The 18,552-nt window shown below is 38.7% G+C and overlaps 1 protein-coding gene across 2 annotated transcripts in view; it reads right to left on the bottom strand.

Annotated features, from left to right (window-relative positions):
* Positions 1-3,010: 3,010 nt before the first annotated feature.
* MCM9 (minichromosome maintenance 9 homologous recombination repair factor) overlaps positions 3,011-18,552 on the bottom strand; it is a 57,515-nt gene continuing 41,973 nt past the window's right edge. The window contains exons 8-13 of one of the 2 annotated variants that reach the window (XM_074819250.1): positions 17,017-17,191; positions 14,960-15,162; positions 13,747-13,950; positions 12,184-12,266; positions 7,452-7,597; positions 3,011-5,241 (exon numbers count right to left, since the gene is read on the bottom strand). In XM_074819250.1, the coding sequence (XP_074675351.1) occupies positions 3,675-5,241; positions 7,452-7,597; positions 12,184-12,266; positions 13,747-13,950; positions 14,960-15,162; positions 17,017-17,191 (2,378 nt within the window). In that variant the 3' untranslated portion in view covers positions 3,011-3,674. Of the gene's footprint in view, positions 5,242-7,451; positions 7,598-9,507; positions 9,603-12,183; positions 12,267-13,746; positions 13,951-14,959; positions 15,163-17,016; positions 17,192-18,552 lie in introns of those variants that run through there. The other variant, XM_074819252.1, reaches the window with a different exon arrangement.

Genomic DNA, 18,552 nt, shown 5'->3' with positions numbered 1-18,552 from the left:
CTAACATATTCTCAAAAATTATTAACCATTAAGACACTACAAAGAATGACAGAATTCACTCTACCTAAATTCTTCAGTAAGTGTTTGGATTTAGATACCTAATATTTATCTAAGTGGTAGGTAGCAACCCAGCCATGCTCTTTCCAGGGCTGTGTAGCTCTATAGACAAAATGTCTTCACTGATCTGGAAAAGTCTCCTGGACATTATCAAATGTGTCCTGATATGCTCAACAGCATTGTTTTAAGGGATGCAAGCCTCACTTGCAATCTAGTAAAGACAGGTGCTAAAATGTGGGAGGTCTTAGGTTCTCAAATGTCCTCAGCAAGACAAGCAGTGAACCTGTATTACTTTCTTGTTTCCTCTACCCCCAGAACACAGGGTATCTTAAGTGAGACCACGCACTACCATTTTTTCTTGAAGGGGCCATTTCACAACCAAGAATATGACAGAGATGAAGGCAGAAGAGCAAACTTATAATTACACTGCACCTTACGGATGTCTCATTGATTTAAGATTCAGCTGTGAAGTACTCAGGACATCTGCAAATCGCGCCTTACAAATGGTGCCCATTAAAGAATGAATGTACAGAGTCTGTACTCACTAGTGCAAACCTTGGTTTAAGTGGGCTAATTTGTCCACGTTATGCAGGAGCCCAGATGCTGCTGTATTTCTTTATCCTTCCTGGTTCTCTTCTCTGCTAAGCACCGGAGGCCCTTTCCAGGCACGTTGTAATGGAAGCTGCTGCAACTTTCCTCTTGCTGTTGGGGAATTTCAGCAAGCCTGCGGAAGAGCTCATACATTCAGCCTCCTCTAAATTCAGATATCTCAATATATGTACCTTGCTTGGTTGTACTGCCCTAAGGCAATGAAAGGATGTATCCCAAAGGTCCAGCACTATACGGAACTGGTTGAGTCCACCAGGCGCTAGGCACATCAGGTAGCCTGTCCCAAGAGCTCCAGTCTCCAGCAAGTTGCCAGCTTGTTCATGGCTCTGCTGACTGTGCTTTAAAAGAACACTTAAACTGTAGATTTCAATTTAAGACATATTAATTTAAAAAAAAAGGGGGATCTAGCAGTATTTTATCAACCAAACTGCTGAACTGGACCACAAACGTGATTAGTACTGTACAACTGGAAAAGCTGTGGGACGTACAGTACCTCAGTATTCTAGGCTGAGTTTTACTGAATCAGAGGAAACATTTTTTGTTTATGAATAAATGAACTTGATTTAATTCCCTTCCGTTTACTCAGCTGCAATGATCTATGCACAGGTTTGAGGACACCACCGGAATGTAAGTGGCCAGTTCTCACAGTTGTTGCTAACTGGGAATTCCCTTGCTTCATGAGACTTGGCGTGTTTCCTTAGCAAGGAAGATACCTGTTTCCATTACCTGGCATTGCAGCTTTCCTGAAACATGGCTGCTCTGCTTCCCTGTGTAGTTTCCCTGGCTCTCAGACAGATCTTATAGTGCAATAACTTTGAAACAAGCAGAATATAAAAACCAGAACCTTCTCAAACCCAGCATAAGCATGGAGAATATGAAGGAAATTGAGAGTTTGTGTTTCACCTCAATTTTGTGCCACTATGACTCCGCTGATCTCAAGAGAGTTCCAATTTCCACTGGGCAGAGAGAAGAAAGTCAACCAGCCTCCCACAAAAGAGTATTTAGGAAATGGTCCTGCAGGTCTTGGGAGCAGCTCATCACATACCTTTACATAGCAAATTACATTAGATGAGGCCACAGCTATCAACTGTAGGGCAGTGACGAATAAAACAATACTTCCAGCATAGGTGGATGAAATTTCTCGACTAATTTTTTTATCATTTTGCATGGAAGAAAAAGCTCGTGATGATTGACTGTGGGGATCTAGTAGCTATGTTCTGGCTTTGCACTGGCCAGCTAGTAATATCCATCAAACCAAACAGCTAGCACGGAGGATTTTTGATGGTAAATGAGACCACCATGCAAGGGGCTGATGCAGCTCCAGTGGTGATGAAAAACGATGCCTTTAGCTGACCTGTAAAAATTCAAGTAGGAAGACCATCTTAAATGTTATAGCTCCAGGATAATTGACCCTTCTCCAGTTTTAGTGTAGACACAACATCCTGTAGGAAACTTCTGATTTTCATGGGCAGTAGGATCATGAGTGGAGGTCATCATCACCCTGGTGTAGGTCTTTGTAAGAAGGAACAGGAAGGGGTGGCTCTGTGCTCTGGGAGGCAGGTGGATAAATTCCACTTCTTTTGATCGATGTCATGTTTCCAGTGGAGGAACTACCACACAATAAGTCTGGACAGAAATGTTTCTGTCTTTTTCCCAAACTCTTAACAGTAAACCAACTACTATAATTACTATTCTCATGATTTCAGTGCATCACACCAAAGTACTTGGGCCTCACACTCCCTCATTCTCTGAAAGCTTGCAGTATTTTAACTCACCTGGTTTCAAGGGAGCTACCTCTAAATTTAAGCAAATCAAGAATCAGATCTTCTTTGTGCTAGCAAGCCTCTCAAAGGATTTACTGTACTGTAAGCAACCACTCCATTCTCTGTTTATCTTGCAGGTAATAACAAGAATATTCTGTGGAGAATTCAAATACAGAAGAAACACACCAGGCAAGCCACAGAAAGAAATTTAAGGCTTACCTCTCTCTGTAAACATGTAATCCATTAGTAGATTAATTTCCCATTAGACAAATGAATGACATAGGATGCAGTATGTTACAGAAGATGAACCGCATATCAGATGCAGTACAACTCTAATCGCAATTAAAATAGTCAAGTAAACATTATCTGAGTCAGAACCAAGCTATACTAGGGTAGCTCTTCACCATGTTGCTAGGTTTGAAGTGTAGCTTATATGCCAGGGCTTAATGCCTGCATTAAAGTTACCCTGGTTACTGAGGACTCCCATTCAATCACCTGAATTTTGTTCTCTCTGCAGTGGAGAATTGCATGTTTATTACAGAGTTGGGTTTTGATAAAATGACCCAGAATACAGACACAGGTACCTGCACCAATGTATTTAAAACTGAATTTAAAAAAAAAAAAGAAATGAAAAGCTCTTGATCCATGTCTTCAATATCCGCAGTGTGACAAGGAGCACAGTAATCAGAGATGCAGCAAAACTGTTTTGATACTGATCATACAGAAATACTTACCATAGCATGATGATAAATCACAATATTGCTAACTACGCTGAGACAAACAGCATATATAAATGAACAAAATATAATGACAGAGCTTTAGCATCATCATTTTTCTGAATTGGCATAGTCATTTGGAAGGACAATCTGAATCACATATAGTTCTAACCATTACATGAAATAAAGGATAACAGTCAATTAAGCCTGCTTTCCTGCAAGATTCACTATACTCTGGATATATGAACATAACCATACAAGTCTTCAGGTTACATCAGGTCAATCAAAAGAGTCAACTCTTTGTTAAGTAGTCTTGGGGAGAGTTTAGAAAACTAAAAGCCACATTAGGCCTGCATTATATGCAGTCCTTAGCTCATGTGAAGTATATGGCCCTTAAAGAAAGTATGTTCATTGGTATCAACAGAGGTCCAGGATGATTGTTTTTAAATGCTCTGTAAGCTACAGATACAATTGATAGAAGGATGGAGATTCAGAAGAACTGCATCTTAAGTAATTTGGAGGATACATGTTACGTTCTTGGATTTTTCCTAACCTCTTCATCCCAATCAAAATCTAATGTAGCATCATCTAGCTCCGCTATTGAGAAGAGAGATTTCTGTGTGACCACACTGGCTTTACTGGCATCTCCCAATGCAAAACTCTTCCTTCTGCTAGGATTGCTCACATGCACCTTCAGCAGTGGGCTATGGCTCTCCTTGCTAGTGTCAATCGTAATGGTAGGTGAGGTTTCCAATTTTGACTCAGGACGTGATGCAAAAGAGAATGCTGACAGTTTGGCTAATGTGCTGGAGCGCACCTTCCCTGTGCTTGGGCCACCAAGCTTCTCTCCCCCCCTTTTCTTTTCAGTGGGTGGAGATGACACAGCATCAAAACTGACATCAGAGCATATTGTTGCACTTCCTCTAATCTCTTTCCCTAAGGCCTGACTCTGTTGCTCTTCTCTCCCTTTATTATCAACTGATCGTTTTTCCAAACTATTTTTTGCTAAGCGAGTTAATGTCATCTTGCATTTCTCAGGGGGGCAGCATTCTTCTGGCAGCTGCTCTCCCTGGAGCTGCTCTCCAGGCCTAAAAATAGCTCTACTCTGAAAAAGAGAAAATTCTTCATTTTTCTTCTCTGAAGAATGATCAAGTTTTGTCCTTGCTCTGAAAGAAAATTTAGCTAGTTTAGCTGCTGGAAGACTTTCACTGTCAAGGACTTCTGGCTCATGGGAACTTACTACCTTTGTTTCCTTCACTACTTGACCTTTACTTCGTTTTCTCATGGAAGATGTTGTAGTTTTGGCTGCTACAGATACACCATTCTCTCGTTCCCCTAGCACAGAATCTGCATCACTGGAAAGATCTGACAGACCAGACGCAGGTAATACTGAAGGAAGGGCCTTTGCCTCAGGGTCCTGTGTACTTGTAAAGAATCCATGTGATTTCTCTGTGTGCAGTCTCTGGCAGCTTTTAGAAACCCGTTGTGTAATAACTGAATCCTGCACACTAGCACTTGGTGATGTTGGGTCTAGAATATTTGCTTCTGAAGAAAAACAGTTGCGTTCTTCAGTCCTTTTCCTGCTTATCTTGGAAAGTTTGTCCTGTTCCAAAGGAGCATGTAGATTCACAGTTGCTAGTGACTCTCTCATTCCATTTCCCTTCCCTGGTATTGAAGCACTTCTCTCTTCAGAACAGGATGTTTTATAGAGGGTTTTTGAAGCCAAGTTATTTGGAGATATCTTGGGCACCGGAGACTTTTTCCGAAAAGTTTCTTCAGCATCAGCATTGCTCTCTTCCAGGCTGTCAAACCATGCCAGGCTGCCATCACCACCTCTTTTACTATTTCTAATCAAGTGTTTTGTATTTCTGTTATTAGCATGTGCTGGGTTGCACAAGGGTTCTAGATGTATATCCACTTCACAGTTGCCTTTGGGCAAAGAAGGCTGTGGCCTGGAGTTATTCTCTTGCTGATTTGAAGGTTCTGGCTGAGACATTTGCTTTGACTGCCCAGGTGTATCCTTGTTTGAGCATCTTGTAGTAGTACTGAAACTCGTCTCTTCAGGCTGCAGCTGGCATGAATTTTCCTTTTGTAATCTATGGAATGAAAAAAAATTAAGCAATAGTAATTTATTTTTCTTTTTTTTCTTTCTCTATTGTGTTAGTGATGCTTTATATGTATGAATGGTGAAAAGCTACAAACAATGTAGGTCACAAAAGTGCATTATTAAGTTTCACATACAGCTGTGAAAATTGGCATTGCAGTCTGTGATCTTTCAGCACCTTCCACAGTAAGTGGCAGCATTTAGTGTCCCCAACAGAAGATAGGCAGATGGACAGAGAAAGCAACCACCTAAACTTCATTTCCTTGGGAAACCAAACAGAAAAAATTCCAGACCCAAACAGCTTTGCACTACTTACAGCCACTGCTAGAGTCCCTTAGGGATTACATATTCTGTAAGTATATCTTCTAGAACAGGAGCCTCATTAGATTTTATCCTGAGCAAGGCAGAGTCTCAAACGAGTTATCAGAATGGAAAATCTAGGTTTTACTTGGAATAGTGGTTGCTGGTAGTTTTCTCTCACAAGCACTATAGACTCAACATGTCAAAAACTCCACAATAGAGTGAAAGCATCTCAGATCACCTATAAAACTTAATTATCCCTGTCTGTGGCTATTAATATTCCCAGGGCCCTCCAAAACAACAGAGGTGCTAGAATGAGGGTTCCCTCCAATCTCAGTATAGCTGATATTCTGTCTGTTGTACCTAAACGTATAATGTCCAAGGGAGATGACAGCATTCTACTTTTTGCTAAATAGTGATTCTAACCATGAGTGAAGAGCAGCCATATTTCCCAAAAGTGACTGAATTAGTGTAGGTGAAATGATTCCTATGCATTATAAACAGTTTCTCTGATATATGAAAGACAAAACAGTATATTGACATGTATGTTTTAGAATCATTATTATCAGTATTTACTAATATGCTTATTCTTAAAATTTTGATGGAACATAGAAGAAATTATCTGACTCATCAAGAAGGGCTGAAAGATACATGCTTGTTTTATTGAAATATGGTTTAAGGGGAATGCATTGGACAAGTCTTCTAATACAGAATAGGTTGTTTTAAAGAGGACATTCATTTAGCATTCTCTAAGCTGCTTAAGAGGGGGAAGGAGAAATCAGCTTAATTTGCAGCATAGGGGATTCAGTGGGGTATTTGGAAAACCTTTATGAGCTTTAGGATGGAGCAATAATGGAACAGACTACCCAGTGGCAATGGAAAATCCTCTTCATTAGAAGGTCTTTGGAGCAGATAACACAAGCTCCTGCCAGGAAGGTCAAGCACAGACCTGATCCTGTCTTTGTATTTGATCTCCCATCCCATCCTACATTTCTATGATCCCTTATGAACACCTCTGTTTTAAAACTAGCTTTTGTCTGTCTGTTGGAGATATCCTACTTTCATCTGCTTTTATTGCCTCTGTGGCAAATATTTAAGATGTCCTTACTATGAGTTACAAAATAAGTCTGAAAAATATTTAAAGGAAAAAGTGTATTTTTCCAGCTGTTTCAATTAGCTTCCATAACATTAATCTTTTGTCTTCCTTTAACAGTAAGAAAGTATGAGTTTCTTTAGAGCATAATCTCATTTCAGGAAACAAATGTTATTTTTTTTGCATTTTATTTCTTTCTGATCCTAGTGTTCTCCTCTTAGCCTCAGTACATTAGAAGTTTTATATTAGTAACAGCAAATAGACTTTCCAAAGATTATTGCAGTGAGCTGAAAACTAGAGAAGAGACAGTGAAAATTCCAGTGTGTAAAAGAAAGAAAAATCACCCAAAAGAACAGAACTTTGATTCAGGCTTGTGTTTTCCTTTAACAGAAAGGGAAGGATGCTGACAAGCCCAACACAAAAGAAGGCTTAAAAAATATGAAGCAGATCTGCTGTATTTTACCAAGCAAGTAACAAAATGTTAGATTGAATTATTTGCTCAGCTACAGAATCTGGCACTTTGACCCTAAGAAGGTCTGCTGAAACTTATCTAAGCATAGAATTGAGATATGAATTGGGAACTGATAAAAATGTTCTTATATTCTTTGCAAATTCCATAACCCAGAGGGAGAAATGATCTTGTGATGATCTCAGAGTGCTACTTTAAAACAATCTCCCTGCTTATCCATGTCCTCTAACGAACAAGTCCCTTCCCAATGTCAGATTCTATTTTTAGACCCTCCCCAGATACTATTGTCAAACAATTCTTTTTCGCTATTGAATTATTTTATTAGTTTGCATATTAGAACCTGTCAAGTCTCTGTAGCTCTTTGTGCAGAAGATCTTGCAGTTCCAGTCGCTCCAATATGAGTTCACACTGTGTTCGGTACTGCACCATTGGATTTTCTGGAAATGAGGTGTGTAAAGCATTGATGCCTCCAAGAAGTGCACCCCCCTATGTCACCAAAGAGATTATAAAAAAATAGGAAGCTATTTTTATTATTCAGCAGCAAATTTAAACAGCAGAGACCATTTTATACAAAATTCTCCCTTAGATATTTTAAAGCTTAAGGTAGCAAATATTTACTGAGTAACTGTATTCACACAAGTAATCCTATTAGGTCCGCTCACACAGGCAAAGATGCTCATACACATAAAGCAATTATATGATCAAGCCTGCAGTTTACTCGTACTGGTTTATTTTTATTTGTACAAAAAATGGAAAGTCCACCTAAGGCTTGAGATCATGACTAAAAATAGAAATTAGGATTAAAAATGTTTTCCAAATACCTTGTAAAAATTCTGCCCACATGAGCAACTTTTATAACTGCTAAAAATTTTCATTAGCTCTGCCTAATTATTTAAGTGGAAAGACCTGGGTATTAAGGCTTGTTAACACAGGTTAAATTGACTGACAAAAATATTTCTGAATGGCTCTTTAAGAGTAACTAACTATTCAGGAATAATTTCAGAGACCAAGTGATTTTAATCTGGAACAATTTTGCTGTGCCTTGTGAAAATGAAGTAGTTTTTATTTGGAACAGAGCATCTGCACGAAGTGATTTGTTCCACAACAAAATAATCTAGAATAGCTCTGTAGTTAATTGCTCTTTCGAAAAAAAAACCCACACCCACAAACCCTCTATTTTGCCACAGATTAACCAGCATTTACCACTCCTGTCTAATCTATAAAACTCAATACAACTAATGAACAAGATGCATATCAAGTGTCATGAGAGCAATAGCAAAAGTCAACGGAGTCTCTAGAAGCAGAAACTGCTACATATGGCATCACACGGACCACACATTTTCATTTGTGGCAATTCCTGGTTCTTCCATTTTGAAATTTTAAAATTTTGTATTTAAGAAAAAAATATACATTGAAAAAACCATTATTCTGGTGGCTAATTAAAGCCCTCTAAAACTACACAGTGCCTAAACTAAGGCTGTCCATGCAACCATTAATGCATCCCACTGAAGTTATCACTTGGGCTTTTTTTCACGTATCACTTCAGGAACATGATAGATCTGTTCCACATAAAAGCATTAGTCTGTAGTCATGGAAAAGGCTGTTGCAGAACCTCTCTGCCGTATTTGTTTCAAAGACTGGAAGGTTCATAGTTAATGAGGCAGGGACTGTAGAAAGGAAGTCCAGTCTCTTGGTTAGGATAGTTAAAAGCAGCCAAGGAGAACTAGATTTTATCTCTGACACTAAGTTCCAGTTCTTGTGATTCAGAATAAGCCAGTTCAGCAAAGGTTTCAAAAGGTAATAAATCTGTAACTGGGATCCTGATGGGAGTGTGCACAGAAGGAAACTGCAGTCAACAGGAAACGTGCTCAAACACTTAACATGTTACTACACTGAAACTGGAGCCCTAACCTTCTCTCATGGGGTATGCTCCAGTGGACAATTTCTTCTGGATCATGTATAATTCAGCTCCAGATCACAGAACAGGAGTAGCACCATCCCATCACTTCACAAGGATTGTGTGAAGTGAATTGATATTTCTGAAATACTCACACTGGAGATCAATTCCACAGAAAAACACATGAAGAAATTGAGAATTCTACCTCTAGAACAGCAGGTAATAAACAAAGTATTGAGCAAAACACTGACAAAGTGTAGCTGCTTTTGGCTTGAGTACTATCAACCTGTGACCTAAGGATCCAATGGGAAAAAAAGGAATACATGATTATATATCTTGAGATATATGCCCAAGGGCTACAATTATGTCTTGCCCTGACTGACTTTTCAGCCATCACAATGAGCTGCTTTTAAATGTTCTTTCGTGTGTGTGAAATTCTAAGTAGGATGGGACTGAGTTTAAGGTATCTGTGAAGTTTCATTCCCGTGCTGGCGCTTACATCTCTGAGATATCTGCCCCTCTGAGACATCATTCTGAGTAGAGGAAGGTAGTCATATGACAAATCCACATGCTGTGGAACTGAGGGCAGAGGATCTAGAACAGAGAGAGAAAAAAGAAAGTATTACAGGGAAAGTTAGCAGAAAGGAAGAGTGCAAAAGTGCCTAAGAATGGGAAGACAAAATGTAAAAAGAGAGTAAAAGGAAAGGGATTGGAAAGGGAATAAACCAGATGAAAACATGACCAAGAGAAGGAGGGAGACAATGTTAACAAAGAGGAGATGAAGGCAAAGAAAAGATCAATGCGGGGGGGATTAGAATATGCTCACAAAGACAAAGTAGGAAAGAGAAAATAAGGGTGAATTAGAGGAGAAAACAAACAAAAACCCCCAATGAACAAGGTTGGCGATGAAAATGTGACAGTCCTTCCCAAGAGGGCTCACAAGAAATATCTGAACACTGACCTGAGAACTGTGGACTTTGATTTTATACTGGCAAGAATATGAATTTTTGTAGAAGTTGCAAAGACAGTGTTGAAGACGGAGTTTGCTGAGCTGAAAGCTGGCAGCCAGTCCTTCAAGAATGACAGTGGTACTTCCTCATTTACAACCTCACTCTACAGACTGACAATTAGGCAGGAAACACTGGATGTATCTATACATAAAGTTATTTTTTTTCTAGAGAAGGAATCAGTTTCTGAAAATAAACTTTTGACTGTTACTTCTATTTTATTAATAAAACAAATAAATCACTTCCTTCAAAAAGAAACTGTTTCAGTGATTCATTTATACCTTCCAGGATGAAAGTAAAATTTGGCCTTAAATAGCAGATCTCAAATTTGCAGATTCCTAGAAAAAATGAACACATTTTCCTACTTGCTCATAAGAAGTGAAGAGTGAGGCAAATATGATGAGCATACCAACTACTCCCAGGTAGTCTTCTGCAGTCATAATTCAGGCAAAAATCTGACTGACTCTTATTAGACAGATGCTTGTTATGCAAACTGCAGCCCTTGAGGGCAGGGCTGTATAAATATGAAAACTGACCCACAGTTAAAAAAATTCTTTTACATTTATTCATGCTGATGAGGTAGAGATACAAAGATGACAATACACATTCATTATTATATACATACATTCTACTTTTTGATGTGTTATGAAAAAAAAATTAGTATTCCAGATTTCTTACATCCAGAACCTTATTGCTTTGAAACCACTGTCCCATCAAATTCCCATGTAGTTAATTACAGGTTTAATTACAGTTAATGAACACTTATGTGATATCTTTTGTTGTTTCAACTGGATACATTAGTACAGCTTCTTATTTTAACTTCGATGCAGTGCTGTCATTGAAAAGCTGAGCTCTTCAAAACAGTGCAAGATGAACTGCAGCAGACAGCGAAATAATCTTTTGCTACTTAATAAGGTCAGGCCCTGTAGTATTTTTGAGGCAAATTCCATTCGCAACACCGTACAGTAGATTATCCATGGCACAAACTGCAATTAGTCTCAACCCTCATTGAAAGAACAAGGGAGATCACAAGTGCCTACCTGCCATATGTGACTTTCTGCATCTATCCTGAAGAGCTTTATCTCCGAAAAAGGAGCATATCTACTCCTGCAAAGGTCTTTAAGGTCCATTGAGCTAACGGGTGCTATATAAAATTGTTTTTATTTAAAAATTATCAACCTATACAGAAACATAGGAAATGCCATTTTGGATTAGACCAGTCATCTGAGCAATGGAGTACACCATCTCTGGCAGAGCCAAACCCAAGTATTTCAGATGTGCTTAAAATCCCCATGTATAAAACTTTGGATAATCTGCTTACGGTCATTTTTTTTCTACTCCAAATCACGAAGATTTATTTCCCTTAAAAATATTCTATCTGAAGTAATAGTATCTCTATTATTTTCCACATTTCCATTAAAAAAGCCCCTATCAGATTCACATTCCTTTTATTAATTCTAAATGTGCTGCTTTTTCTTTACACTCAACATCCTAATAATGTTACAGTAAACTAAAATCTAGCCTTCCACATTTTTTCAATGCCTTTTTACATAGAAACATTACACAAATCCACATAATTGGAACGCACAATTTTCAGTGCAACCAAAGTTCTGGACTTCCAAGGTTTCTCAGAGTAAAATTAGTCTTCTAGAAGTTCTGAGTTTTAGTATCACCACCAACATATTTTAAAATGATTTAATGGCAAAATAAAGTGTAGGTCTTGGCAACTGTTCGAAACTTGCTCCAAAAAATGTTTTGATTCTCTCAGACCTAATTAATGAGTGACAAGATAACATCATGGAAGAAAAAGCCATCAGGGGCTATTAAACACAGCAATATAGACACAATTTCTCGCTCAACAGGTCTTTAAAATGTAGATTACCAAAAGTCAATAGTATGCCAAAACTTCACTAAGATTGCAAAGCTTATTAAAAAAAAGGTACCAGGCCTTTATCACCAATGCAAATTTTTCAGTATAATCTCTGTTGAAGGATTTTAATAATTAAGATGGACTAAAAATTACTTGTCAAGGTCTCTGATGACCTACTTCCCATCAGTCCATGGAACTCTCTCCAAAGAGACGAAGGGAGCTAGCATATACCTACATGATAAACTCAGTCCCTTAAATGTGGTGTTGCAGCAATGGCAATGGCTGCAACAAACCTTACCTGCATAGAAGATTCCATCACCGATACCACAGTTACAGCATCTTCCAGTGTCACAGTATCCCTAAACATCAACCGGGCATGAGCTATCAAAAATAAATGGGCATTGAAAGCAAGCGTTACCAAAGTCAAAAAGCCATTTTTTTGTACTAGAAGGGACATTTCTTCAGCTCGTCAAACACTCGTGTATAGGCCTAACTTCAACATGAACATAATCCCTTCGATTTTAGTGTCAATTTCAACAGGAATTGGAAGACACTGTTTTACTAGTAAAGAATGTAATGTGACCTCCAGATTACGGTTACAGTGACAGTTTGAGTAAAGATGCTCAAAATGCTAGAGTTAAAAAATGTAAAGTGCTGGATATCACAACAAAGAGTGTGATATGAAACATCCTTATCTATATAGGTATGTGTCATCACCATAAAGTAAAAATTAAGTCTAGTTTTCATGACAGGTCTGAAAAGACTTGATTTCCTCTAACTGGACCGTGTCACAAATTTAGTATTCTTTAAAATACTTTTCTCTACAACAGCTTTATTTTTTCTTCCTTCCCAGTCAGCAAAACAAAACTGTTTTTTGTAAATGGTTATAATGCAAATAATTTACCACATAAAGCTCTCCTCCTAATTGGCTGTGGAAACACACATGGTTCTTGTTTAGCAAGAGTAAGGCAGGTTAATTAATACCATCTATGTAATACTTTGAAAGAACAAAATGCTACTAAAAGCCCCAATAATGTGAACGCATAAGAATGGAAGAAACACTGAATGTGAAAATAACCTGTGAAACCCTAAAAGTTAGGTATGTCTTTGACTTAAATATTTTTTCCCCCAAAATGAAGAACAAAATATAAACATCTGATGCAGGAAACACTGCATTACTGACTGCCATAAAAAGCATAAAGACCATTTATGATTGCTATACAAAACCACTGTACATTCTTTTAAATTCATCCTGAAAATATTTGATATGCCATTTTATAAAACAAAATCATGTTAAGACAGAGACCTACTGCCTTCTTTGGTTTTGTTCTTACAAATGAAATATGATTTGAACTCAGAGTTGGAAATGTTGAAGTCATATTGCAAAATATAGACTTGATTATTTATACTTAAGGAAAGAAAAATGTGTTATTTTTGATGTTATATTAATTTTAGGCTAGAAGCAAATACTTGACACCCTTCCTCAGGCTGAGTAGGATGGCAACCCAGGGCTCAAATGAAGTAAAGTAAATCCTGAGATTGCTTTTCATAAAGACACATAACTTCTGAGATTTTTCTCTCAAATGTGATTTCTTCCAGTGGTTTTAGTTTTTATTATGGGTGTGAGAATGGCCAAATTAAAACTCATTCTGATAATCTAAATGTAGCGCCCTTTCCCACATTCGAAATCTCCAACGCCAAGTCTCTTTAGATTATAGAAAGATAATACAATATAAGAATCACCTACCCCTACCTCTATGGAAAAGCTGCTACTCTGCTTACTGGCTATAATTATACTCCTGATCTATTCATTTTATAAAGGTTAATTGTTAGCCTAAAAATAAAATTGCCACAGCCTTACCTTCTGCAAGGCGTATCAAACTCTCTAATAAGCGAATGGTAGTTCGGGCAGCATTTCTGCAGTCACTCTGACGCTGCATTTGATAGTAGCGTACAAGGATCAGGTTACTCTCATTGGACAATTTTGGCTGTATACTTTTTATAAGGCAGAAGTAGGTTTTCATCTTTTCCATGCTCCAGAGCTTTTCTGATTTGCTTGGGCAACCTGTGTTACAATTGCTGAGTCAGTAATTCTATAACGACAAGCATGAAGCTTTTTCCTAAGAATTCCTGTTAAATAGAGAGGAGACTATAAAAGACACATTACTGTATTTTGGGGGCATGCTGGGTTGTCTGTACAGTAGTCCAAGGACTTGGTCCAATTCCAGTGTGGAATTTTACACACCATCCAATCCCTCCCCTATCAAAATCCACAGTAAAGCCTCCAGCAATTTCTACAGAACTGCTGTCAGACTCACTGCCCACCAGATGGTACAGTTAGTACTAAGTGCTCTAGTATTTCTTAAAATGTAAAATGCTACATGAATGTATGTACCTACTCTGGCCATTTTACCTACTTTGTAGGAGAAAAAAGCTTCCTGCCATATTGTGAACATTTTTTCCAGGGAAACATTTTGGGAAGGGAAGGAAGCTAGCTGAAGAAGTTTCCTCCAACCACTTCTTCCCTATGGGGGATCAAAGCCACGTTCCTAAAGTGGATGGAGAAGAGGCTGGTTAAAATCAAACCACACCGCCTTCCCTAATTCCAGAGCACAGACCTCCTCACAGGGAACGCTATCATTTGTTCTTTGAGCCCTGCAGCACATGCAGCTCAGATTTGTTCTGTCTGAATTAAGTTTCCCCCTAATAGCACGTACAATTGCATAGTGTGTAGGATCTGCATATCAAGCAATGTAAAGACGCAAAATGGAAACTATCCACTTACTGAGCAGTCTGGGCTGAAATCTCTTGTAAATGATCACAGAGCAAAAGTATAGAGTTCTCAGCTCAACCCTATTAAATAATTAGTGATCTCTATCTTATTCCTACTTGAAAAACAATCATATCGCAGGAAACTACTATAGCAAAACTCTAGACACTGATTAATATAAAGACTCAAGAATAACAAACTGAACTGAAATGTGGGGAAATTAAAAAAAAAAAAACCAAAACAACAAACCCCAAACAAAAACCAACCAAAAAACCACCTTATAATTTAAAGAGAGTACTCTTACCTTTATTTTGCAAGATGAAGGATGAAATGATGCGGTCCCATTCCTCGTTCTTTGTATCTAACAATACTAAGACCAGGTCAAATCTGCTCAACAGGGGACTGCCAAGAGCTATGTTGACAGACACAGACTCATTAGGGTCATAATGGCCTTTCGGGTTTGTTGCTGCCAGGATAGTTGTCCTTGTATTCAGCTTGCACACCAAGCTAGAGAAAAGTATGGTGAACATTATGGTTGAATTAAATTGGGTAGGGGAAATGATTCCAAAGTGCTAAAAATTATTACATTTTATTACATTTATAAAGAGCACGTCTTACCTTCAAAGAGTGTAAGAGCTAAACAATATACACAATATATAATATAAATATATGATATATACAGCGTTTCTCAGTCAGAGAATGGCAACTAGACAGAACGAGGGTGACCATGATACCAAAAGTAACAAAGCAATATTGCTATGAGTAATCTCTATATACAGCTAAGCCCTTAAATGGTGAAAACCAACATAACTTTTCAGAAATAAATATTACTTTGCTCATTTATACAGTATAGAAACACTTCTTCATGATGGAAAGTAACATTCTAGCTTAATTCACATTTTAAGAAAGCAAAATAAAATGTAATATAAACGTATGTTTTATTCCTGTGTGTAAACATATTATGAATATGAACCCAACCAACCAATGATGGCAGCCATATCAACTGTTTCTCCAGGGACATAACCATTTTCCTGTCTTAACCATGCTATCCTGGCATGTGTTTTTATATGTGGGGAGAGATTATTTTTATTCTAGTAGTCCAAATGTAATCTTTTCGGTTAAGGCAGCAGCAGAAGTATTCTAACTTTGGTTTGTCACTGAGCTATTTCTAGTCAGCTCCTGAGCAACTGCTGCCTCACGTCCAAAGTTCTTCTGTAACTGAGGGGAAGGACCTCAGCTTTTCTATTAGCTTACACCCAATGGGAAAAAAACCCTTGTCTCCCATGCACCAAAATAAGACCTTAAATTAACAAAGTGCTTAACCTCTCTGTGCTAAGTTACTACTCAAAAAATCCTCATTATATGTAGTTCTTAAAAGTGAGCAACTGAGGCTGTATGTGCAAGTTAGCAAGCTGTGTTTTGGGGTCTACAAAACCCAACCAACTGCAACAAGGAACCTGGCTAAAATATGTCGCTATCGTACTAAGTAGATAGGACCATGTTGATTCCAAATATTTGTCCCCAGCTGCATTACTGGCAAAGGCTAGTAATCTCCCAAGTGAGAGCGACATTACTTGTCCGCTGTCTGCCACTGAGGGTAAAGAGAGCTTCAGTGGAGATGTTCGGAATGAAGAAAGGACATGATCAGTTACAGGAGCCAAGATGTGATTGGAGCAAGAGACGAGTTGAAGGTGACAAGGAGGAATGTGGAAAGGGTGATGCCTTTTGAGCACCAGAGATTTCAGAAATACCAGCCAGGAAATTATTTGGGCCTGGACAAGAGGTGCATATGACTGACAGAATGAGATATGAGCTCAAAGATCAAAGTGGCAGGGGGGGGGAATAGCAGATTTTACACACACTACTTTGAAAAAGAAAGCGAGGAACTTAAAGTAAGCAGGAGTTTATATTTATGCCATGCCCAACATATGAAATTCAGCAGCCTGAAAATCTCTTGGTCTTCTTTTGTTACCATGCAGTATTGCTGCATTTTGGAGAAATGAAGTCCTGCTTTCTGAGTTCCAATAAAAAATTCACAAAGTTCTTCAATTCACATGTAATTATAATGACCACTCACAGCAAAGGACAAGAAAAAAACCACCAACTCTTCTTAGGAAAGTGCCGTGGCCTACAGCTGTAGATCGAAAACCCAAGAGTGAAGAGGGTATGTATTTATTCTGATCACTTGCAACCTCTGGTCCAGTGCACTGTCCTTTGAAATGTTGACTTATACTGCTGAGAACAAAACTATTGAGTACAACAAAGAAATCAGATATATTTAATCAGCATGGCAAACCTCCCTCCAACATCTGAGAGAATCATCTTACGTTGTTTTATCACATATATTAACATGCCACTTACCCTGCCTTTGCAACACTGATGGTTTGTTGCTCCATTGCTTCATGGATACTGGTTCTGTCATGTTCTTTGATACTATTGAACTCATCAATGCAACAAAGGCCTCCATCTGCAAGCACCAGTGCTCCAGCTTCCAAGTTCCACTCCCCAAAGTCCTTCACAGCAGTCACTGTCAAACCTGAAGAATCAATTACTTCAGTTGGTCTTTTCCTTAAAATGCAGGAGTGCACAAGAAAGGGACTCAGCGCAGTGGCTCATGCCACGGACAGAAGGCAAAACAGCACGTTAGCTCCACTGCCTACCTCTACCATGAAACTCACTTTACACCTATTGGTAAGAAATCCCACTAGTGTTCGGCCTGTTAGTCTGGATGTGTGGAGCAGATTCTGTTAAACTTCCCATGTTCGATAGTGATTTGGTTCAGTGTTTTGTTAATTGAACAAAAGAGATTAGGGTAAGAAGACTAAATCTGCCAGGTCTAATTGAAAATTAGGGCATATGCAAGGATTGCAAAACTATGAAATGGACCCATTCAGCTCCTCCTCGCCATCAACTACTAAAACACACAAAATTTTGGAGCTGCAAAAACAAAGTTTGGAAAAAAATATTACTTCAAGTGTTTTTTAACTCCTGGCCCCAGGAAGTGGAGACAAATTCTCACCTTAAACTAAGGCAATTAAATTTCTCTATGAGATTTTGGGTTCCTCTAAGCATTAAGAGAAAATGAAAATCCAAAGATGCCTAAGGATGAAATGGGGGGAAAAAAAAAAGTTCCCAACAAATCTACATATGATTCGACACTGGGAGCATGGCAGGTCAGAAACTGCACAACTGTGAAAATGGCCACTCATGATCATGTGCAGCTCCTTTCAGACTTTCTATTCCCCATTTCCCCGCTTCTTCTCTATCTTTAGCCCTCCTTTTTCATTCTAGTGTTCAGCTCAAAATATCCTAGTAGTTGACAAGCTGCGACCAGCCTAAAATCTCCTGGAATGCTATGGCAAAACTTGCCCAAGAATCCCCCCCCCCCCCCAACTTCCCTCTGTTCAGGTAGGAGAGACTGCTGAGGCCTTCTCATTGCTGTGCAGCCCACCACAGCAGCCATTTGTTCCCAAATGGACAGCAAAAAGTTACTGGAAATATATGTTTCCTGATAACATAACATGTACTTCAGCTTGTTGTGAGGAATTTCCTCTATTGTGTCCAATCTTTTATGGTTTCCTGGACTCCACACTGAACAACTCAGGCAGTCGATCATATAGCAGAATTATAAAAAAGCAAAACGACCTCTAAAAGGTTATTTTATAAAGTGTCATCTACTTTCCAAACCTTGCATGGGCTTGGAGAACTTGGCTGAAGGCCAAGGGCCAGGCACTGCACTCTTGCCCACTGCAGATCCGGCAGCATTCTGCTCCCACCAGCAGGGCCTGGCCTTTCCATGCAAGTGGGAAGATGGCTCCTACGTGCCTTCCTGCTGTGCATCATTTCACTGCATTGAAGGGCAACCTGCAGGCATTGCTAGAGCCTGGCTGTGTATTT

This window comes from Strix aluco, chromosome 3 (genome assembly GCF_031877795.1).
Source record: "Strix aluco isolate bStrAlu1 chromosome 3, bStrAlu1.hap1, whole genome shotgun sequence".
In the NCBI taxonomy this organism is placed as follows: Eukaryota; Metazoa; Chordata; class Aves; order Strigiformes; family Strigidae; genus Strix; species Strix aluco.
This window is presented reverse-complemented; position numbering and strand designations above follow the sequence as displayed.